The sequence below is a fragment of the Oncorhynchus clarkii genome, chromosome 29 (genome assembly GCF_045791955.1).
Source record: "Oncorhynchus clarkii lewisi isolate Uvic-CL-2024 chromosome 29, UVic_Ocla_1.0, whole genome shotgun sequence".
Taxonomy (NCBI): Eukaryota; Metazoa; Chordata; class Actinopteri; order Salmoniformes; family Salmonidae; genus Oncorhynchus; species Oncorhynchus clarkii.
In genome coordinates this window covers 30,827,900-30,851,499 of record NC_092175.1, presented here as the reverse complement: position 1 = coordinate 30,851,499, position 23,600 = coordinate 30,827,900, and the positions used below count along the sequence as shown (strand labels likewise).

Sequence of the window (23,600 nt, the reverse complement as noted above, 5' to 3'; positions counted from 1 at the left end):
TGGGTAGAGAGGAATCAGGCTCTGAGGGGTGGCCAGTCCTCTTCTGTCTGTACTGGGTAGAGAGGAACCAGGCTCTGAGGGGTGGCCAGTCCTCTTCTGTCTGTACTGGGTAGAGAGGAACCAGGCTCTGAGGGGTGGCCAGTCCTCTTCTGTCTGTACTGGGTAGAGAGGAACCAGGCTCTGAGGGGTGGCCAGTCCTCTTCTGTCTGTACTGGGTAGAGAGGAACCAGGCTCTGAGGGGTGGCCAGTCCTCTTCTGTCTGTACTGGGTAGAGAGGAACCAGGCTCTGAGGGGTGGCCAGTCCTGTTCTGTCTGTACTGGGTAGAGAGGAACCAGGCTATGAGGGGTGGCCAGTCCTCTTCTGGCTGTGCCGGGTGGAAATTATAAGAGTATATGGCCATTAAGGCCAGATTGTTCATATATTCTTCAAGATGACCAGCAGGGTCAAATAATAATCACAGTGGTTGTAGAGGGTGCAACATGTCAGTGCCTCAAGAGTACAGGTCGAGACAGCAGGTGCGGTGGAGAGAGAGAGTCGAAAACAGCAGAAAACAGTCTGTGGTGAGCTCTCTGTGGGCTGCTCTGAGATGGGGCAGTGGACGTGCTGTTAACAGGGTTGTTCGTAGCAGAGTGAGAGCAGAGCACTACTCCAGAGGACTAAGGGCTGAGGAGCAGGGGGGAGAACACACAGGAGAGGGTCAGTGAACAGAGTCAAGGACAAGCTGAGAGGTCTCTGGGGTACGGGTTGTCCCTCTGAAGGAAGGAGCAGGAGAGAGAGGAATGTCCGTGAGGGAGATAAACTGAAATGGGTGAGGGTTGGGGGGAGGGGGGGGGGGGTGTAGGCTCAATTCCCAAACCACAACCCCCCTCCCCCTCCCTCACTGTGGAGGTCACAGTATCTGTGGGGAGGAATGTTTGAAACAAGAGCTGCCAAAGAAACGGATCACCTTAAAACGATTAGGAATATGGATGATATACTGAAGTTGGCTGTGTATATGTGTGAATGTGTGTGTGTACTCCATTTTTGGGATGCTTCACTTAGTATGCATGATAGTGTGTGGGCTTACTTGTGTTTCACTTTGTATGTGTGTGTGTGTGTGTGTGTGTGTGTGTGTGTGTGTGTGCATTCATGTGTGTGCATTTGAGAACTCTAAAGGGAGTGTGTGTAATATGTGTGTTATAACAAGCTCAGCTGCCTGTTAAAAGAGGAGCAGGAGTCCTAGGTGATAAACACTGGTGTGTGTCTTTATTGTGACTGAATACACATTACACACAGAAAGGAGGGGGAATCAAAACATACTTATCTACACAATATTTTAAAAGGCAACTTTATAAAAGATAGGTCCCTGTTTTCATAACAGATCCTCAATGTGAAGACCACTTACCCACAATCCTTTAGTTAACAAGGAAGCACACAATCTCCCCAAACATAAACATGTGAAACTGTTGGCATCTGAAGGGACTTTGTATGGTAGATCTAACTGTATCACCCTGGGAGGGCTTTCCGCTTTATAGAAAAGGCATTTTGATTTCAAATCACATAGAATATCAAATGGCACTAGAGCAAGACGGAAACACACCAACAGTAATATCAATCAAGTAATGAGAGGCCAGGCTGCTGTCTGTCCAGGTCAAGTCGTCCAATTAGAAAATACTTAAGCAGTGTTCTCTTAGTCTCGTTAACCACGGTCAGGGGCCTCCTTCAGTCTGAGTGTGTGGAAGTGTGCTGCCCAGTCCAGCAGCAACAGGAGGTGGAAATGCCCAGCCAGCCATACCCCAAGACAAACACAGGAAGTACTGCAGCTTCTGAGAGGAGCAGAGGTGTAGTCAGACAGAGATATCTCTATCTCTGACTAAAAAACCCAACTTCTCTGTTCAGCCTATAAAAGTGCTGATCTCAGTCCTGCTCTCCTCCCACACAGCTGACCCAGGAGAGTCATGCACAGTCACTGAGGAAGATGAGGAGAGGAAGGCTTGTATGACTACAGTCTGTTCTGGTCTAAATGCCTACATTAACCATAACACCTGAGGAAAGGCAAGGCATTTTGAAAACGTGAGGCCCATCCGGTAAGAGTCCAAACACACATTTTCCAGTCCGCTGAAAGAGCTGTAATCACATCATCATATAATCCACATGGATGAATAATCCAAGACACAACATTTGTGAAAGTGTCACCATGTTGCAGTAGCGTCATCCGCTACTGGCTAGTTCATATTCTTCATCGTGAAATACACCAATAGAAAAGCTATAGTCCTTAGGTTGACGTTGATCTGTGCTTCCACTAGTATCACCAGTGTGTTCAGGACCACAGGTAAACATTCAAGCAGTGAAGCAGAGGAGGAGTAGTGAGGGTGAACTGGCCAGTGAGGCAGTCTCCCACCAGACCCCAGCACCAGGCCTGACTGACCGCTCAGTGGTCAATAAGGACAGGTTGAACAGGTTGGAGGGAAGGTCGTCTATAATAAGTTCGTATTGAGGCTCTGTCACGACACTGATGGACTTCATGTCTAAGAAGGGACTGGTACCAGGGTGAGGAACTGCGTGGGTGCAGCACCACAGGGTGCTGGATAGGTCCATGGGTGTGCGATGTTCTGTGTGGTGTGTGCGTGCTGGTGTCTGTGTTGGGTCAGGGCAAGAGGTCAGGGGTCAAGTTGAGTTGTGCTGGGGTTAGAAGCGTATGGTTCCAGGGCTCTTGGTCATGGTCAGAGTCTGGATGCTGGACAGGATCTTCCTCTGGTGTCCAGCCAAGATCACTCCCAGACGCAGCAGGTCCCTGAGAAGAAGGACATACTATTAGATAAACAGACAGACAGATAGACAGACAGACTGATGCATAGGCAGACAGACAGACAGATAGACAGATAGGCAGACAGACCGACAGACAGACTGATAGACAGATAGACATGCAGACAGACTGATAGACAGGCAGACAGACAGACTGACACATAGGCAGACAGACAGACAGGCAGACAGATAGACAGATAGACAGATAGACAGACAGACAGACAAACATCTATATTGTTGTAGGTATGAACTCACTCAGCAGTGATCTGGGCCAACAGGTCTACAGAGGTGAATCCAGCCTGGAGGAAGCTGTCCTCGTAGCGCTCCATCTTGATGGCCCTCAGCCACTCCCCCACGGAGCCACACGCTGAGGGGGCCGGGGGGGCCCGCTGGTCCAGCAGGGGGTGGGATGGCCTAGGGACAGGGGACACACACAGGGACACGTCACACACACACCAGGGGACTCACAGGCATGTCTACGGAGTAGGGGCGGGATCTAAGGCTGCATAAGTGACAGGCAACAACAATGGCTGCTGGAGGGGAGGGGGCATGGGCCAGACTGTGAGTGACAGGTCAGTATTTGGGGTGGGAGAGGGGGAGAGGATAGGCACAGCTAGAGCTTGACAGGTCACAGCAGGACAGAGGAGGGACAGTAGACTGACTCTCTGAAAGACAGGACTGTATTCTAGGAATGAAGTAGTGGAGACTGTTGATCTATTAGGGGACAGGATATACAGTACTCCAGCTGGTTAGACAGTCATTTCCCTGTCTTTACCTCAGGCTTTGTGTTTAAACCCACACTACCTTATCTGACTCTCCCACACACCCTCCACACCCACCCCTCTCGCCTATAGATCTGTGCCCACTCACCCTGCACCATCCTGGGCCATGATCTTGAGCGAGGCAGGGTTGCGGATCAGCTTGTCCAGGGCACTAACGATGGCGGCAAAGCGAGGGCGGGCCGAGCGCTCCTTCTGCCAGCAGTCCAGCATCAGCTGGTGGAGGTGGGTGGGGCAGTCAGGGGGCGGGGGTAGGCGGTAGTCCTGCTCGATGGCGTTGATCACGTCCTGGTTGCTCATGTCCCAGTAGGGCCTCTCTCCGAACGACATGACCTCCCACATGACGATGCCGTAGCTCCAGGCGTCGGAGGCTGAGGTGAACTTCCTGAAGGCGATGGCCTCTGGGGCGGTCCAGCGGATAGGGATCTTACCACCCTGATAGAAGACAGGAGTCAACAACCACACACCATGACCATCTGTAGTCAACAACCACACACCATGACCATCTGTAGTCTACAACCACACACCATGACCATCTGTAGTCAACAACCACACATCATGACCATATGTAGTCAACAACCACACACCATGATCATCTGTAGTCAACAACCACACACCATGACCATATGTAGTCAACAACCACACACCATGATCATCTGTAGTCAACAACCACACACCATGACCATCTGTAGTCTACAACCACACACCATGACCATATGTAGTCAACAACCACACACCATGATCATATGTAGTCAACAACCACACACCATGATCATCTGTAGTCAACAACCACACACCATGATCATATGTAGTCAACAACCACACACCATGGTCATCTGTAGTTAACAACCACAAACCATGACCATCTGTAGTCAACAACCACACACCATGACCATATGTAGTCAACAACCACACACCATGACCATATGTAGCCAACAACCACACACCATGACCATCTGTAGTCAACAACCACACACCATGACCATATGTAGTCAACATCCACACACCATGATCATATGTAGTCAACAACCATACACCATGACCATCTGTAGTCAACAACCACACACCATGCCCATCTGTATTCAACAACCACACACCATGACCATCTGTAGTCTACAACCACACACCATGATCATCTGTAGTCAACAACCACACACCATGACCATATGTAGTCAACAACCACACACCATGACCATATGTAGTCAACAACCACACACACTGACCATATGTAGTCAACAACCACACACCATGATCATCTGTAGTCAACAACCACACACCATGACCATCTGTAGTCAACAACCACACACCATGACCATCTTTTGTCAACAACCACACACCATGACCATATGTAGTCAACAACCACACACCATGACCATCTGTAGTCAACAACCACACACCATGACCATATGTAGTCAACAACCACACACCATGACCATCTGTAGTCAACAACCACACACCATGACCATCTGTAGTCAACAACTACACACCATGACCATATGTAGTCAACAACCACACACCATGATCATCTGTAGTCAACAACCACACACCATGACCATCTGTAGTCAACAACCATACACCATGACCATCTGTAATCAACAAACATACACCAGGACCATCTGTAGTCAACAACCACACACCATGATCATATGTAGTCAACAACCACACACCATGACCATCCTTAGTCAACAACCACACACCATGATCATCTGTAGTCAACAACCATACACCATGACCATATGTAGTCACAACCACACACCATGACCATATGTAGTCAACAACCACACACCATGACAATCTGTAGTCAACAACCACACACCATGACCATCTGTAGTCAACAACCATACACCATGACCATATGTAGTAAACAACCACACACCCTGACCATCTGTAGTCAACAACCATACACCATGACCATCTGTAGTCAACAACCATACACCATGACCATATGTAGTCAACAACCACACACCATGATCATATGTAGTCAACAACCACACACCATGACCATCTGTAGTCAACAACCATACACCATGACCATCTGTAGTCAACAACCATACACCATGACCATCTGTAGTCAACAACCATACACCATGACCATATGTAGTCAACAACCACACACCATGATCATATGTAGTCAACAACCACACACCATGACCATCTGTAGTCAACAACCATACACCATGACCATCTGTAGTCAACAACCATACACCATGATCATATGTAGTCAACAACCACACACCATGACCATCTGTAGTCAACAACCATACACCATGACCATCTGTAGTCAACAACCACACACCATGATCATCTGTAGTCAACAACCATACACCATGACCATCTGTAGTCAACAACCATACACCATGACCATCTGTAGTCAACAACCACACACCATGACCATATGTAGTCAACAACCATACACCATGACCATCTGTAGTCAACAACCATACACCATGACCATCTGTAGTCAACAACCATACACCATGATCATCTGTAGTCAACAACCATACACCATGGCCATCTGTAGTCAACAACAATACACCATGACCATATGCACACACACACAAAGGGCTTGGTGTTGAGGAAGAACAGGGTGCAGTAGTCTCACCAGAGAGCTGGTGTAGGTGGGGTCTGAGGAGTTCTCCTGGAGGAAACGGGACAGGCCGAAGTCAGACACCTTACACACCAGGTTGCTGTTGACCAGGATGTTGCGGGCGGCCAGGTCTCTGTGGACGTAGCTCATCTCAGACAGGTACTTCATGCCCGACGCGATGCCACGCAGCATGCCCACCAATTGGATGGGAGTGAACTGACCATCGTTCAACTACAGAGAGAGAGACGAAAGAGTTAGAGATCTGGAAGAAACAATTCAATATGTGTGTAAGAGGGATGGGTTGTGGGAGAGTCAGAGACCAGAAGTGACATAGTGAAATAATGACGCATAAGGAAGGGGTTGTGTGTGTGTTTGTGTTTGTTTGTGTGTGTCTGTGTTTGTGTGTGTGTGTCTGTGTGCCTTTCTGTGTGTGTGGAAGGCTCAGAGACTGACCCTAAGGAAGGAGTCAAGCGCTCCGTTCTCCATGAACTCAGTGAGGATCATGACGGGACAGGAGGCAGTGATGATGCCCTCCAGGTGGATGATGTTGGGGTGCTGGAACTGGCCCATGATGCTAGCCTCCGACAGGAAGTCCCGCCTCTGTTTGTCCGTGTAGCCACTCTTCAGGGTCTTGATGGCCACGTAGTTCTCCTTCTTCCCTGGGACCTTCAGCCTCCCCCGACACACCTCCCCAAACTCCCCTAGAGACAAGCAAGTGAAACATGAGTCAGTACAATACATACATGATAGTACAGCAGCCTATCCACAAGTCTGTTTAATAATATCACAGAGAGACAGCCTATCCACCAGTCTGTTTAATAATATCACAGAGAGACAGCCTATCCACCAGTCTGTTTAATAATATCACAGACAGACAGCCTATCCACCAGTCTGTTTAATAATATCACAGAGACAGCCTATCCACCAGTCTGTTTAATAATATCACAGAGAGACAGCCTATCCACCAGTCTGTTTAATAATATCACAGAGACAGCCTATCCACCAGTCTGTTTAATAATATCACAGAGAGACAGCCTATCCACCAGTCTGTTTAATAATATCACAGAGAGACAGCCTATCCACCAGTCTGTTTAATAATATCACAGAGACAGCCTATCCACCAGCCTGTTTAATAATATCACAGAGACAGCCTATCCACCAGTCTGTTTAATAATATCACAGAGACAGCCTATCCACCAGTCTGTTTAATAATATCACAGAGAGACAGCCTATCCACCAGTCTGTTTAATAATATCACAGAGACAGCCTATCCACCAGTCTGTTTAATAATATCACAGAGAGACAGCCTATCCACCAGTCTGTTTAATAATATCACAGAGAGACAGCCTATCCACCAGTCTGTTTAATAATATCACAGAGACAGCCTATCCACAAGCCTGTTTAATAATATCACAGAGACAGCCTATCCACAAGCCTGTTTAATAATATCACAGAGACAGCCTATCCACCAGCCTGTTTAATAATATCACAGAGACAGCCTATCCACCAGCCTGTTTAATAATATCACAGAGAGACAGCCTATCTACCAGTCTGTTTAATAATATCACAGAGAGACAGCCTATCCACCAGTCTGTTTAATAATATCACAGAGAGACAGCCTATCCACCAGTCTGTTTAATAATATCACAGAGAGACAGCCTATCCACCAGTCTGTTTAATAATATCACAGAGAGACAGCCTATCCACCAGTCTGTTTAATAATATCACAGAGACAGCCTATCCACCAGTCTGTTTAATAATATCACTGAGAGACAGCCTATCCACCAGTCTGTTTAATAATATCACAGAGAGACAGCCTATCCACCAGTCTGTTTAATAATATCACAGAGAGACAGCCTATCCACCAGTCTGTTTAATAATATCACAGAGAGACAGCCTATCCACCAGTCTGTTTAATAATATCACAGAGACAGCCTATCCACCAGTCTGTTTAATAATATCACAGAGACAGCCTATCCACCAGCCTGTTTAATAATATCACAGAGACAGCCTATCCACCAGTCTGTTTAATAATATCACAGACAGACAGCCTATCCACCAGTCTGTTTAATAATATCACAGAGACAGCCTATCCACCAGTCTGTTTAATAATATCACAGAGAGACAGCCTATCCACCAGTCTGTTTAATAATATCACAGAGAGACAGCCTATCCACAAGCCTGTTTAATAATATCACAGAGAGATAGCCTATCCACCAGTCTGTTTAATAATATCACAGAGAGACAGCCTATCCACCAGTCTGTTTAATAATATCACAGAGAGACAGCCTATCCACCAGTCTGTTTAATAATATCACAGACAGACAGCCTATCCACCAGTCTGTTTAATAATATCACAGAGACAGCCTATCCACCAGTCTGTTTAATAATATCACAGAGAGACAGCCTATCCACCAGTCTGTTTAATAATATCACAGAGACAGCCTATCCACCAGTCTGTTTAATAATATCACAGAGACAGCCTATCCACCAGTCTGTTTAATAATATCACAGAGAGACAGCCTATCCACCAGTCTGTTTAATAATATCACAGAGAGACAGCCTATCCACCAGTCTGTTTAATAATATCACAGAGAGACAGCCTATCCACAAGCCTGTTTAATAATATCACAGAGAGATAGCCTATCCACCAGTCTGTTTAATAATATCACAGAGAGACAGCCTATCCACCAGTCTGTTTAATAATATCACAGAGAGACAGCCTATCCACCAGTCTGTTTAATAATATCACAGACAGACAGCCTATCCACCAGTCTGTTTAATAATATCACAGAGACAGCCTGTCCACCAGTCTGTTTAATAATATCACAGAGAGACAGCCTATCCACCAGTCTGTTTAATAATATCACAGAGACAGCCTATCCACCAGTCTGTTTAATAATATCACAGAGACAGCCTATCCACCAGTCTGTTTAATAATATCACAGAGAGACAGCCTATCCACCAGTCTGTTTAATAATATCACAGAGACAGCCTATCCACCAGCCTGTTTAATAATATCACAGAGACAGCCTATCCACCAGTCTGTTTAATAATATCACAGAGACAGCCTATCCACCAGTCTGTTTAATAATATCACAGAGAGACAGCCTATCCACCAGTCTGTTTAATAATATCACAGACAGACAGCCTATACACCAGTCTGTTTAATAATATCACAGAGACAGCCTATCCACCAGCCTGTTTAATAATATCACAGAGAGACAGCCTATCCACCAGTCTGTTTAATAATATCACAGAGACAGCCTATCCACCAGCCTGTTTAATAATATCACAGAGACAGCCTATCCACCAGCCTGTTTAATAATATCACAGAGACAGCCTATCCACCAGCCTGTTTAATAATATCACAGAGATAGCCTGAGACCCACCGGCACCAATGACCTCCTCGATCTTGACAAAGGAAACATCGATCTCCTTGGCAAACTCCCGTACGGCTTCGTTAGGGTCCTCGTAGGTAAAGGGGTCAATATAGACCTTGACTCCTGAGGAGAGGAGGGGGGAATTAAACGACGAACCGGCCATGGTCACATACTGACTAAAATATGAATTTGAACAAATCTGTATGCACTATTTGCGTGTGTGTGTGTGTGTGTACTCACCTTGGCCCAGGAGGTACTGTCCATGTTTGTCACTCAGCTCTGGGTCCTTCATTCTACTGTGTCTGCTGTGGAAAAGAACCGAGTGTGGGAGAGGAAGGAGGGAGAGGGGGAAAGAGTGTGGGAGAGGAAGGAGGGAGAGGGGGAAAGAGTGTGGGAGAGGAAGGAGGGAGAGGGGGAAAGAGTGTGGGAGAGGAAGGAGGGAGAGGGGGAAAGAGTGTGGGAGAGTAAGGAGGGAGAGGGGGAAAGAGAGTGGGAGAGGAAGGAGGGAGAGGGGGAAAGAGAGTGGGAGAGGAAGGAGGGAGAGGGGGAAAGAGAGTGGGAGAGGAAGGAGGGAGAGGGGGAAAGAGAGTGGGAGAGGAAGGAGGGAGAGGGGGAAAGAGAGTGGGAGAGGAAGGAGGGAGAGGGGGAAAGAGAGTGGGAGAGGAAGGAGGGAGAGGGGGTAAGAGAGTGGGAGAGGAAGGAGGGAGAGGGGGAAAGAGAGTGGGAGAGGAAGGAGGGAGAGGGGGAAAGAGAGAAAAGCACCAAGGTGTCAGAGAAAGAGCGATAGAGGGAAGAAAGATGTGGTTAGCCCGGGGACATTACACTGTCTCTCCCTGTCTCTCACAAACAAGCTCATTTGGTATCTGTCTCAGACACAATACATGGCTGTTAAATATTGTAATGTCTTGACCCTGGGCCCTCCTCTACTGTTCTCCCCCATTCAAGAGCCACTCTGCTCTGTGTTACTGACTGTGTGTCTGCTGCACTGGGCTGGAGGCCTCCATTAGTGAGACTTTGGCCCCATCCTAGTAGGACTGTACAGCCCTGTAGCTACTGGGCACCTGCCTCTCTCTCTCTCTCTTTCTCCTTCTCTCTCTCTCTCCCATTCTCTCATTCTCTCTCGCTCTCTCTCTTTCTCCTTCTCTCGCTCTCTCTCCTTTCTCACAGGCCCAAAATAGCAATACTGTCCCCACCCTCAGCTGGCGGTTGGTCCAGACCTATACTGTGAGTGTGTGTTTGTGTGCATGCGTGTTTGTTTAAATGTGATTGCACACATCTGTGTATTTCTCAGAGTATGTGCAATGTCTGTGTACTGAATGTGTGCGTATTAGTGTAACGCATGTATGCGTGTGCACAACTCTGTATGTGTGTGCATGGTGTGTGTATGGTGTGTGTATGGTGTGTGCCCCAAGGTCAGAACTATTGTTCTCCTGTCCTGTGGAGACAGGGTTGGGACGGCTGCATCCTGTCTCTGACCGCCTCCCTCCCTCCCTCTCTCTCTCTCTCTCCCTCTTTCCTCCTCTCTCTCTATATATATATATATATTTATATATATATCCATCTCTCTCTCTCTCTCTCCCCCCCTCCCTCTATCTCTATGTCTCTATCCCCCCTCTCTCTATCCCTCCCTCTCTCTATATATATATATATATATATATATCCATCCCTCTCTTTCTCTCTCTCCCCGTTCCCCTCTCTCTCCCTCCCTCCCCCCTCACTCTCTCTAGTTCCCAGAACCTTTTTTCTGAGGGCATGTGGGGCTATTTGCTGAAACAATGAGGGTTATAATGAGTGGAATAACTTCTAGCCTCGTAAGCACAAAGTCACAAAGAAAATGTATTTGGTTTACTGAGAGTTTTGCTGAAATATGACATAGTGTTTGTATATAGCAGAGTTATTATCTAAGATATAAGATATGATTAGTACAGGTTACAAAAACACAACATGTCAAATGTTAAGATAAGATTCATGTTTCCTTTTTGTAAAATGCACTTTACAGAATTGATGTCCCTGTCTTGTCCTCTCTTTCTACCCCTCTCCCCTCTTCCTGGTTCTCACCGTATGCAGAAAACAGCCACAGTGACGACAGTGATGAGCAGAAGCATCCCCATGGCGATAAGGACACCGGTCATCAGAAGCTGGTTAGGAGAGTCATCCCCTGAATAAAGGATGAAAAGGAGAGAGAAGGAGGGGGGAGTGCAAAGGAAAAGTAAAACAATTAGTAACAAGGAAATGTAAAAAATACACCAAAACAAACCTTATAAATAATGAACTGATGTATTCTGGGTAATAAACTAGAAGAACAGGGCGGACCTAACACACACAAAACTAGAAGAAACCTAGAAAACTTTGTTGGCCTCTCTGATATGGACAGGCCATATTGACAGGCCCCTCTCAGAGAGTGAAGCCTGGGCCTTTCCTTACCGTCAGGCAGTGTTCTGAAGGAGGCGGCTGGGCTGAAGCTGCCGTAGCCAGCCATGGTGCGGGCCCGAACCTGCACCTCATACTGAGTGGCCCTGCGGAGATCACTCAGCACCACCTGGTTACTGTCACTCTCCCTGTAGCTACACAACTGCTCCTCACCTCGACGCTCCTGCAGGGCGGAGAGAGACGATGAAGGGAGAGAGAGACGATGGAGGGAGAGAGACGATGGAGGGAGAGAGAGACGATGGAGGGAGAGAGAGACGATGGAGGGAGAGAGAGACGATGAAGGGAGAGAGAGACGATGGAGGGAGAGAGAGACGATGGAGGGAGAGGGATGGAGGGAGAGAGAGACGATGGAGGGAGAGAGAGACGATGGAGGGAGAGAGAGACGATGGAGGAAGAGAGAGACGATGAAGGAAGAGAGAGACGATGGAGGGAGACAGAGACGATGGAGGGAGAGAGAGACGATGGAGGGAGAGAGAGACGATGGAGGGAGAGAGAGACGATGAAGGGAGAGAGAGACGATGGAGGGAGAGAGAGACGATGGAGGGAGAGGGATGGAGGGAGAGAGAGACGATGGAGGGAGAGAGAGACGATGGAGGGAGAGAGAGACGATGAAGGAAGAGAGAGACGATGGAGGGAGACAGAGACGATGGAGGGAGAGAGGGATGGAGGTTGAACAAAAGCAGATAAGAAAAATGGGTTGAGCCAGTGGGAGAGAGGTCAGAGTGATGGACAGAGATAGAACAGTCAACTCCCTAAGACCTGAGGTGAGTCAGTGGGAGAGGAGAGATCTGGTTCTCCTCACCGTCTCACAGTAACGTAGCTGGTACTGCAGGATGGTGTAGTGGGGCTGGGCTGGAACGGACCAGTGGAGAGTCAGACTGCTCTCTGTAGAAATACTCTTCCTGATCACAGACAGCAGCACTGGAACTGCACTCAGACCAACACAAAGAAATGACTTTAAAAGATAGAACAACATTCAACTTCCTCTTCTAACCATGCAACACCAACCCAAACATCCCTCTCTCACCCTCGTGACTGGTGGTGATGTTAACTCTATCGCTGGGTGCCCCCTTGCCATTGGAAGTGGAGACCCCGTTAAGGGCCTGGATAGAGAAGGTGTATGTGGTGTGAGGCATGAGGCCCCAGACCACCACCCTGCGGCCCAGCAGGCCTCGCTGAGAGGGTCTGTAGCTGACACTGTCCCCGCAGGGTGAGCACGGACCCCTAGGGGACCCACACAGGGAACACTCCACAGAGTAGCTCAGATCAGTCCTGCCGCCGCTGTCCATGGGCTCGCTCCACTCTAGAGTCACCGTGGTGTCGTTGATCTGGGTCACGATGCTGCGTGGGGCAGAGGGGGGTCCTGGAGGACGGGGAGAGGAGAGGGTCACACACCTCCTCATCAGGTAATCAGCAGTCATAAATACTTCATCAGCCACAAGTACAAAGACATTTTCCATTTGAAGGCAATTCACTGGAGCGATGTGCATTATTACCATTCCTCTGTTTCACATTTACATTGTCAATTAAATCACTTGCATTTTATTTGCTATTTGTTATGCTCCCGACACATGTTCAGATAGTGTTTGGAGGAGCCGCCGGGGAAGAGGGGCACAGCAGGAAACAACATTGAGATGCAGGATTGAATTGGTGCTCCAATTACACGCGTCTACATTTCGATAATGATCAGCAGCTGAAGATTGTACTAGGGGGATTGTGATTGCTGCCACAATTGCAACGCCACTCAGCCAGTGTGAATGAGTTCCTGTTCCTGCCAAGGAGGCTGTGTGGCTAGGCCATTTACAGCTACTGTAAAATGCTTAGTAATATCAGGCACAATGCTCTCTGGGAGGTTGGGCTGGCCACAAGTAGGAGGCAGTTGACTACCATCACATAGACCTACATTAATTTAGGTTCAATTTACGTCAAATTCAAAAAGTCTATATTTGGGGGGGCGGGGGTTGAGCAAAACAATCAGGAGTGATTGAAATAAATGAAGTGGTGTAAGAGGTTATCAGAGTCTACAGGGAATCGTGTTGGTCCTCCACAGGGTGTCCGTCTTCTGCCACTACAAGGAACAGAGTTTCAGATTGCTGTTACTTGCAAAGTCTTTTCATGGCCGTTCTGAGTGAGTGTGCCCAATTAAAAATGCCGCCCCTTTCACACACGTGGCTGAATTGAAATTCCTGAATCCACATGGAGGTGTCACTCAGGGCAATCAATGCTTCCCTTACTGGGAGTGACCACCAGGTTCTGCCCGGCCCCCTCTACACAGTCACAAAAGAGCTGCACCTCAATACTCTCAGCCCTGGGACAAAGACCACAGAGCAGGTGACAGGGGCTGAGCAACACAGCAACACCAGAGGAGAAGAGAAATTGCAAGGGACAACAAAAGAGGAGGGGAAATAAGATACACATGTTGAAAGTGGAACTAGGACAGAAACAGAGAGAGAGAGAGGTTAGCAGAGTCTGCATGGAATTGTGTTGGTCCTCCACGACGTCTGCGTTGAGAGAGAGAGTATCAGGGGAAAGTAAATAGAAGGTAGAGTATGTAGATAATAATGCTTGTACTCACTGGTACATGGGGTGTCTGGAGTGTCAGAGTCAGCGCGGAGGTATCCTGGACGACACTGACAGACAGGAGAGCCTGTCACCACAGCATGGCTGAACCCTGGACAAGCCTGGCACTGGCCCCCCGAGCCAGACCTAAACTGACCCACAGAACAAGCTGTGTGGAGGGAGGGAGGGAGGGGGGGGGAGGGGGGAAGAGGGGGGGGAAGGAAAGTTAGCATGGCCCAGAACATCACCACAAAGCAGCACAGCATCCCGTCGTGGTGCGTCAGGTCAGGACGCATGTAAACAGCCTATGAATGGAGCCTGCTCCCTGACCCACCGGGCTCATTCAGCCAGGGTGTACGTGAGTGTGGTATTGCAATATCTGCTCTGTTCACTTCCTGTTGAATAAAAGTCTACTCAAATACATCTAATACAGTGCCTTGCAAAAGTATTCGGCCCCCTTGAACTTTGCGACCTTTTGCCACATTTCAGGCTTCAAACATAAAGATATAAAACTGTATTTTTTTTGTGAAGAATCAACAACAGGTGGGACACAATCATGAAGTGGAACGACATTTATTGGAAATTTCAAACTTTTTTAACAAATCAAAAACTGAAAAATTGGGCGTGCAAAATTATTCAGCCCCCTTAAGTTAATACTTTGTAGCGCCACCTTTTGCTGCGATTACAGCTGTAAGTCGCTTGGGGTATGTCTCTATCAGTTTTGCACATCGAGAGACTGACATTTTTTCCCATTCCTCCTTGCAAAACAGCTCGAGCTCAGTGAGGTTGGATGGAGAGCATTTGTGAACAGCAGTTTTCAGTTCTTTCCACAGATTCTCGATTGGATTCAGGTCTGGACTTTGACTTGGCCATTCTAACACCTGGATATGTTTATTTTTGAACCATTCCATTGTAGATTTTGCTTTATGTTTTGGATCATTGTCTTGTTGGAAGACAAATCTCCGTCCCAGTCTCAGGTCTTTTGCAGACTCCATCAGGTTTTCTTCCAGAATGGTCCTGTATTTGGCTCCATCCATCTTCCCATCAATTTTAACCATTTTCCCTGTCCCTGCTGAAGAAAAGCAGGCCCAAACCATGATGCTGCCACCACCATGTTTGACAGTGGGGATGGTGTGTTCAGCTGTGTTGCTTTTACGCCAAACATAACGTTTTGCATTGTTGCCAAAAAGTTCAATTTTGGTTTCATCTGACCAGAGCACCTTCTTCCACATGTTTGGTGTGTCTCCCAGGTGGCTTGTGGCAAACTTTAAACAACACTTTTTATGGATATCTTTAAGAAATGGCTTTCTTCTTGCCACTCTTCCATAAAGGCCAGATTTGTGCAATATACGACTGATTGTTGTCCTATGGACAGAGTCTCCCACCTCAGCTGTAGATCTCTGGAGTTCATCCAGAGTGATCATGGGCCTCTTGGCTGCATCTCTGATCAGTCTTCTCCTTGTATGAGCTGAAAGTTTAGAGGGACGGCCAGGTCTTGGTAGATTTGCAGTGGTCTGATACTCCTTCCATTTCAATATTATCGCTTGCACAGTGCTCCTTGGGATGTTTAAAGCTTGGGAAATCTTTTTGTATCCAAATCCGGCTTTAAACTTCTTCACAACAGTATCTCGGACCTGCCTGGTGTGTTCCTTGTTCTTCATGATGCTCTCTGCGCTTTTAACGGACCTCTGAGACTATCACAGTGCAGGTGCATTTATACGGAGACTTGATTACACACAGGTGGATTGTATTTATCATCATTAGTCATTTAGGTCAACATTGGATCATTCAGAGATCCTCACTGAACTTCTGGAGAGAGTTTGCTGCACTGAAAGTAAAGGGGCTGAATAATTTTGCACGCCCAATTTTTCAGTTTTTGATTTGTTAAAAAAGTTTGAAATATCCAATAAATGTCGTTCCACTTCATGATTGTGTCCCACTTGTTGTTGATTCTTCACAAAAAAATACAGTTTTATATCTTTATGTTTGAAGCCTGAAATGTGGCAAAAGGTCGCAAAGTTCAAGGGGGCCGAATACTATCGCAAGGCACTGTATATGACTGGACATCATAAGTATTCATTAGTGGATATTGAAGGTCTAATTTTCTGTGACATACGGAGTAATAATAACAGACAGACTTCTGACCAAGCAAACCATTCCCAGAACATTAGCTAAGGTTCCCATTAAGTTGTAGTGAGGGTTGTATCTAACATTAGGATGATAACATCCTAAAAACATTCAAATAATGTTTTTGATAAGAATATATATATATATATTTTTATATGAAATATCCTTGGAATGTTCTCCTAACATTCACTAAAACTAACATCTGTACCAACCATCACAGAACATTCCCCAAACGTTCTCATTAGGTTTCCAGGTCATGTAATAACACAACGTACCAGTAATGTTTCTGAGCAAACCAACATTTGATATGTTAAAGTTCCCAGAACATTAGTTGGGTTGCGGCAAATGTTCTCCTAACACAGTAACTGTCCAGTCATGCTGATGATTATATCATGTTTGTATAAGACATTCCTAGAACATATTTAGTCTGTTGTTTAAAGGTTCCCAGAATGTTTCATTAGGTTGTGGGAACAGTCTGGTGGGAACATTGTGGGGACAGTCTGGTGGGAACATTGTGGGGACAGTCTGGTGGGAACATTGTGGGGACAGTCTGGTGGGAACATTGTGGGGACAGTCTGTTGGGAACATTGTGGGAACAGTCTGGTGGGAACATTGTGGGGACAGTCTGGTGGGAACATTGTGGGAACAGTCTGGTGGGAACATTGTGGGGACAGTCTGGTGGGAACATTGTGGGAACAGTCTGGTGGGAACATTGTGGGGACAGTCTGGTGGGAACATTGTGGGGACAGTCTGGTGGGAACATTGTGGGAACAGTCTTGTGGGGACATCACAAAAGATAAGTTCCCAAAACACCAAAACATATTTTACAATGTTTCTTTTAGGGTGCAATAAACATTGAGCTTATGTAACAAGAACATTCCCAGAACATAGTTTATCTGTTCTATGAAGGTTCCCAGAATGTTTCATTAGGTTGTAGGAACAGTCTGGTGGGAACATTGCTCTAGTTGTTATCTAAGAACTGTATTTCCCCATGAGGGACAATTGAGTTGGATTTTATTGTACTGAATAACATGGTTACTCTATTCATCAGCAGTGAGGTAGGGCTACAGTTTGGTTGTTATTCTACTTGTTTAATGGGTAGTTGTAGGGTTAATACTAAGCCAGGTTGCCTAACAGTTGAGGACTTTACGACTCCTACGAGCCAAGTTATCATTAACCAAATAGAGAGGCTAAACAGTTAAGGTGCTAACTCTGCCAGGCAGGAAGCAACATGTCGGCAGAAAAAAGCCCCACGTCAGCCTAATCGCTGAATAAGATGACATCATTACAATTCAAGTGGCCCTGGCCTTCCTTTCCCAGACAGTGTAAATATACTGTCTCTTTGTTATCCGTGTACAGGGTATAACTTTCACCCACTCTCTCTCTCTCTCCCTACCTGTCTCTCTCTCTCTACCTGTCTCTCTCTCTCTCTCTCTCTCCCTACCTCTCTCTCTCTCTCTCTCTCTCTCTCTCTCTCTCCCTACCTGTCTCTCTCTCTCTCGCTCTCTACCTGTCTTTCTCTCTCTCTCTCTCTCTACCTGTCTCTCTCTCTCTCTCTCTACCTGTCTCTCTCTCTCTCCCTACCTGTCTCTCTCTCTCTCTATCTGTCTCTCTCTCTCTACCTGTCTCTCTCTCTACCTGTCTCTCTACCTGTCTCTCTCTCTACCTGTCTATCTCTCTCTCTCTACCTGTCTCTCTCTCTCTCTACCTGTCTCTCTCTACCTGTCTCTCTCTCTCTAGACCTGTCTCTCTACCGGTCTCTCTCTCTCTCTCTCTCCCTATATCTCTTTCTCCCTACCTCTCTCTCTCTCTCTACCTGTCTCTCTCTCTTTCTCTCTACCTGTCTCTCTCTCTCTTTACCTGTCTCTCTCTCTCTCCCTACCTCTCTACCTGTCTCTCTCTCTTTCTCCCTACCTGTCTCTCTCTCTTTCTCCCTACCTCTCTCTCTCCACCTCTCTCTCCCTAACTCTCTCTCTCTCTCTCCCTACCTCTCTCTTTCTCCCTACCTCTCTCTCTCTCTCTACCTCTCTCTCTCTCTCTCCCTACCTCTCTCTCTCTCCCTACCTCTCTCTCTCTCCCTACCTCTCTCCCTCTCTTTCTCTCTACCGGTCTCTCTCTCTCTCTCTCTCCCTCCCTCTCTCTCTCTCTCCCTACCTCTCTCTCTCTCTCTCTCTCTCTACCTCTCTCTCTCGCTCTCTCTACCTGTCTCTCTCTCTCTCTCTCCCTACCTCTCTCTCTTTCTCTCTACCTGTCTCTCTCTCTCTCTACCTGTCTCTCTCTCTTTCTCTCTACCTCTCCCTCTCTCCCTCTCCCTACCTCTCTACCTGTCTCTCTCTCTTTCTCTCTACCTGTCTCTCTCTCTTTCTCCCTACCTTTCTCTCTCTCTCTTTCTCTCTACCTGTCTCTCTCTCTCTTTCTCTCTACCTCTCTTTCTCTCTACCTGTCTCTCTCTCTCTCCCTACCTCTCTCTCTCTCTTTCTCTCTACCTCTCTCTCTCTCTCTACCTGTCTCTCTCTCTTTCTCTCTACCTCTCTCTCTCTCTCCCTACCTCTCTACCTGTCTCTCTCTCATTCTCTCTACCTCTCTCTCTCTCTCTCTCTTTCTCTCTACCTGTCTCTCTCTCTCTCTCCCTCCCTCTCTCTCTCTCTCCCTACCTCCCTCTCTCCCTACCGCTCTCTTTCTCCCAACCTCCCTCTCTCTCCCTACCTCTCTCTCTCTTTCTCTCTACCTGTCTCTCTCTCTACCTGTCTATCTCTCTCTCTCTACCTGTCTCTCTCTCTCTCTACCTGTCTCTCTCTCTCTACCTGTCTCTCTCTCTCTAGACCTGTCTCTCTACCGGTCTCTCTCTCTCTCTCTCTCTCCCTATATCTCTTTCTCCCTACCTCTCTCTCTCTCTCTACCTGTCTCTCTCTCTTTCTCTCTACCTCTCTCTCTCCCTACCTCTACCTGTCTCTCTCTCTTTCTCTCTACCTGTCTCTCTCTCTCTTTACCTGTCTCTCTCTCTCTCCCTACCTCTCTACCTGTCTCTCTCTCTTTCTCCCTACCTGTCTCTCTCTCTTTCTCACTACCTCTCTCTCTCCACCTCTCTCTCCCTAACTCTCTCTCTCTCTCTCCCTACCTCTCTCTTTCTCCCTACCTCTCTCTCTCTCTACCTCTCTCTCTCTCTCCCTACCTCTCTCTCTCTCCCTACCTCTCTCTCTCTCCCTACCTCTCTCCCTCTCTTTCTCTCTACCGGTCTCTCTCTCTCTCTCTCTCTCTCTCCCTCCCTCTCTCTCTCTCTCCCTACCTCTCTCTCTCTCTCTCTCTCTACCTCTCTCTCTCGCTCTCTCTACCTGTCTCTCTCTCTCTCTCTCCCTACCTCTCTCTCTTTCTCTCTACCTGTCTCTCTCTCTCTCTACCTGTCTCTCTCTCTTTCTCTCTACCTCTCCCTCTCTCCCTCTCCCTACCTCTCTACCTCTCTCTCTCTCTTTCTCTCTACCTGTCTCTCTCTCTTTCTCCCTACCTTTCTCTCTCTCTCTTTCTCTCTACCTGTCTCTCTCTCTCTTTCTCTCTACCTCTCTTTCTCTCTACCTGTCTCTCTCTCTCTCCCTACCTCTCTCTCTCTCTTTCTCTCTACCTCTCTCTCTCTCTCTACCTGTCTCTCTCTCTTTCTCTCTACCTCTCTCTCTCTCCCTACCTCTCTACCTGTCTCTCTCTCTTTCTCTCTACCTCTCTCTCTCTCTCTCTCTCTTTCTCTCTACCTGTCTCTCTCTCTCTCTACCTGTCTCTCTCTCTCTACCTGTCTCTCTCTCTCTAGACCTGTCTCTCTACCGGTCTCTCTCTCTCTCTCTCTCCCTATATCTCTTTCTCCCTACCTCTCTCTCTCTCTCTACCTGTCTCTCTCTCTTTCTCTCTACCTCTCTCTCTCCCTACCTCTACCTGTCTCTCTCTCTTTCTCTCTACCTGTCTCACTCTCTCTTTACCTGTCTCTCTCTCTCTCTCCCTACCTCTCTACCTGTCTCTCTCTCTTTCTCCCTACCTGTCTCGCTCTCTTTCTCACTACCTCTCTCTCTCCACCTCTCTCTCCCTAACTCTCTCTCTCTCTCTCCCTACCTCTCTCTTTCTCCCTACCTCTCTCTCTCTCTACCTCTCTCTCTCTCTCTCTCTCTCCCTACCTCTCTCTCTCTCCCTACCTCTCTCTCTCTCCCTACCTCTCTCCCTCTCTTTCTCTCTACCTGTCTCTCTCTCTCTCTCTCTCTCTCTCCCTCCCTCTCTCTCTCTCTCCCTACCTCTCTCTCTCTCTCTCTCTCTCTACCTCTCTCTCTCGCTCTCTCTACCTGTCTCTCTCTCTCTCTCTCCCTACCTCTCTCTCTTTCTCTCTACCTGTCTCTCTCTCTCTCTACCTGTCTCTCTCTCTTTCTCTCTACCTCTCCCTCTCTCCCTCTCCCTACCTCTCTACCTGTCTCTCTCTCTTTCTCTCTACCTGTCTCTCTCTCTTTCTCCCTACCTTTCTCTCTCTCTCTTTCTCTCTACCTGTCTCTCTCTCTCTTTCTCTCTACCTCTCTTTCTCTCTACCTGTCTCTCTCTCTCTCCCTACCTCTCTCTCTCTCTTTCTCTCTACCTCTGTCTCTCTCTCTACCTGTCTCTCTCTCTTTCTCTCTACCTCTCTCTCTCTCCCTACCTCTCTACCTGTCTCTCTCTCTTTCTCTCTACCTCTCTCTCTCTCTCTCTCTCTCTTTCTCTCTACCTGTCTCTCTCTCTCTCTCCCTCCCTCTCTCTCTCTCTCCCTACCTCCCTCTCTCCCTACCGCTCTCTTTCTCCCAACCTCCCTCTCTCTCCCTACCTCTCTCTCTCTTTCTCTCTACCTGTCTCTCTCTCTCTCTCCCTACCTCTCTGTCTCTCTTTCGCTCTACCTCTCTCTCTCCCTACCTCTACCTGTCTCTCTCTCTTTCTCCTACCTGTCTCTCTCTCTCTCTTTCTCCCTACCTCTCTCTCTCTCTTTCTCTCTACCTGTCTCTCTCTCTTTCTCCCTACCTCTCTCTCTCTTTCTCTCTACCTGTCTCTCTCTCTTTCTCTCTACCTGTCTCTCTCTCTTTCTCCCTACCTCTCTCTCTCTCTTTCTCTCTACCTCTCTCTCTCTCTACCTGTCTCTCTCTCTTTCTCTCTACCTGTCTCGCTCTCTTTCCCTCTACCTGTCTCTCTCTCTTTCTCTCTACCTCCCTCTCTCTCTACCTGTCTCTCTCTGGTGTCAGGAAAATAACCTCACACTCAACGTCAACAAAACTAAAGAGATGATTGTGGACTTCAGGAAACAGCAGAGGGAACACCCCCCTATCCACATCGATGGAACAGTAGTGGAGAGGGTAGTAAGTTTTAAGTTCCTCGGCGTACACATCACAGACAAACTGAATTGGTCCACCCACACAGACAGCATCGTGAAGAAGGCGGAGCAGCGCCTCTTCAACCTCAGGAGGCTGAAGAAATTCGGCTTGTCACCAAAAGCACTCACAAACTTCTACAGGTGCACAATCGAGAGCATCCTGACGGGCTGTATCACCGCCTGGTACGGCAACTGCTCTGCCCACAACCGTAAGGCTCTCCAGAGGGTAGTGAGGTCTGCACAACGCATCACCGGGGGCAAACTACCTGCCCTCCAGGACACCTACACCACCCGATGTCACAGGAAGGCCATAAAGATCATCAAGGACAACAACCACCCGAGCCACTGCCTGTTCACCCCGCTATCATCCAGAAGGCGAGGTCAGTACAGGAGCATCAAAGCTGGGACCGAGAGACTGAAAAACAGCTTCTATCTCAAGGCCCTCAGACTGTTAAACAGCCACCACTAACATTGAGTGGCTGCTGCCAACACACTGACTCAACTCCAGCCACTTTAATAATGGGAATTGATGGGAAATGATGTAAAATATATCACTAGCCACTTAAACAATGCTACCTAATATAATGTTTACATACCCTACATTATTCATCTCATATGTATACGTATATACTTTACTCTATATCATCTACTGCATCTTTATGTAATACATGTATCACTAGCCACTTTAACTATGCCACTTTGTTTACATACTCATCTCATATGTATATACTGTACTCAATACCATCTACTGTATCTTGCCTATGCCGTTCTGTACCATCACTCATTCACATATCTTTATGTACATATTCTTTATCCCCTTACACTTGTATCTCTATAAGGTAGTAGTTTTGGAATTGTTACTTGTTGGTTATTACTGCATTGTCGGAACTAGAAGCACAAGCATTTTGCTACACTCGCATTAACATCTGCTAACCATGTGTATGTGACAAATAACATTTGATTTGATTTGATTCTTTCTCTCTACCTGTCTATCTCTCTTTCCCTCTACCTGTCTCTCTCTCTTTCTCTCTACCTGTCTCTCTCTCTTTCTCTCTACCCCTCTCTCCCTCTACCTGTCTCTCTCTCTTTCTCTCTACCTCTCTCTCTCTCTCTCTTTCTCTATACCTGTCTCTCTCTCTTTCCCCCTCTCCCTATTGTGTCTGAGCTGGTCCTTTGTGTAAAAACTCATGTACCCAAGCAGTGCAGGGGTTAAAACCATGTGCAAACAGCTACAGAGTGCAACACAAAAGTATCTCTACAGAATCACAAAAGAATCATCAAATAAATCTTACCTGGATATTGCATAGTCTACAATGTATCTTAATGAAAGGCTTTGACAGAGAGTGGAACTGCTCTTAGGGTCATACTGATAGATGTGGGATCTTCATTTGAGCCAGTTTGCTACAGCAGGAAAATAAACCTGCAGCAACAGGAACTGTGCATTATTATGTGGATTATAATTCATGGACATTTTTATAGGGATTGATACATTTTTTTGTTAGGGAAAATCAAGTCTGAAATGTCTAAGTGGAAATTACAAACATTAAACGCCTTCTAAAACTAAAAAAAAAAAATTGCAACAAAAGACTGA

General features: G+C 47.1%; 1 protein-coding gene across 1 annotated transcript in view; it reads right to left on the bottom strand.

Moving 5' to 3' along the window:
• Positions 1-1,224: 1,224 nt before the first annotated feature.
• LOC139388318 (ephrin type-B receptor 4a-like) overlaps positions 1,225-23,600 on the bottom strand; it is a 50,929-nt gene continuing 28,553 nt past the window's right edge. Inside the window, exons 5-16 of the mRNA XM_071134921.1 lie at positions 14,540-14,692; positions 12,992-13,327; positions 12,767-12,891; positions 11,959-12,127; positions 11,593-11,692; positions 9,775-9,839; positions 9,544-9,657; positions 6,605-6,852; positions 6,167-6,382; positions 3,656-3,999; positions 3,041-3,199; positions 1,225-2,774 (exon numbers count right to left, since the gene is read on the bottom strand). Coding sequence (XP_070991022.1) covers positions 2,669-2,774; positions 3,041-3,199; positions 3,656-3,999; positions 6,167-6,382; positions 6,605-6,852; positions 9,544-9,657; positions 9,775-9,839; positions 11,593-11,692; positions 11,959-12,127; positions 12,767-12,891; positions 12,992-13,327; positions 14,540-14,692 — 2,135 coding nt within the window. The 3' untranslated portion in view covers positions 1,225-2,668. The remainder of the gene's footprint in view (positions 2,775-3,040; positions 3,200-3,655; positions 4,000-6,166; positions 6,383-6,604; positions 6,853-9,543; positions 9,658-9,774; positions 9,840-11,592; positions 11,693-11,958; positions 12,128-12,766; positions 12,892-12,991; positions 13,328-14,539; positions 14,693-23,600) is intronic.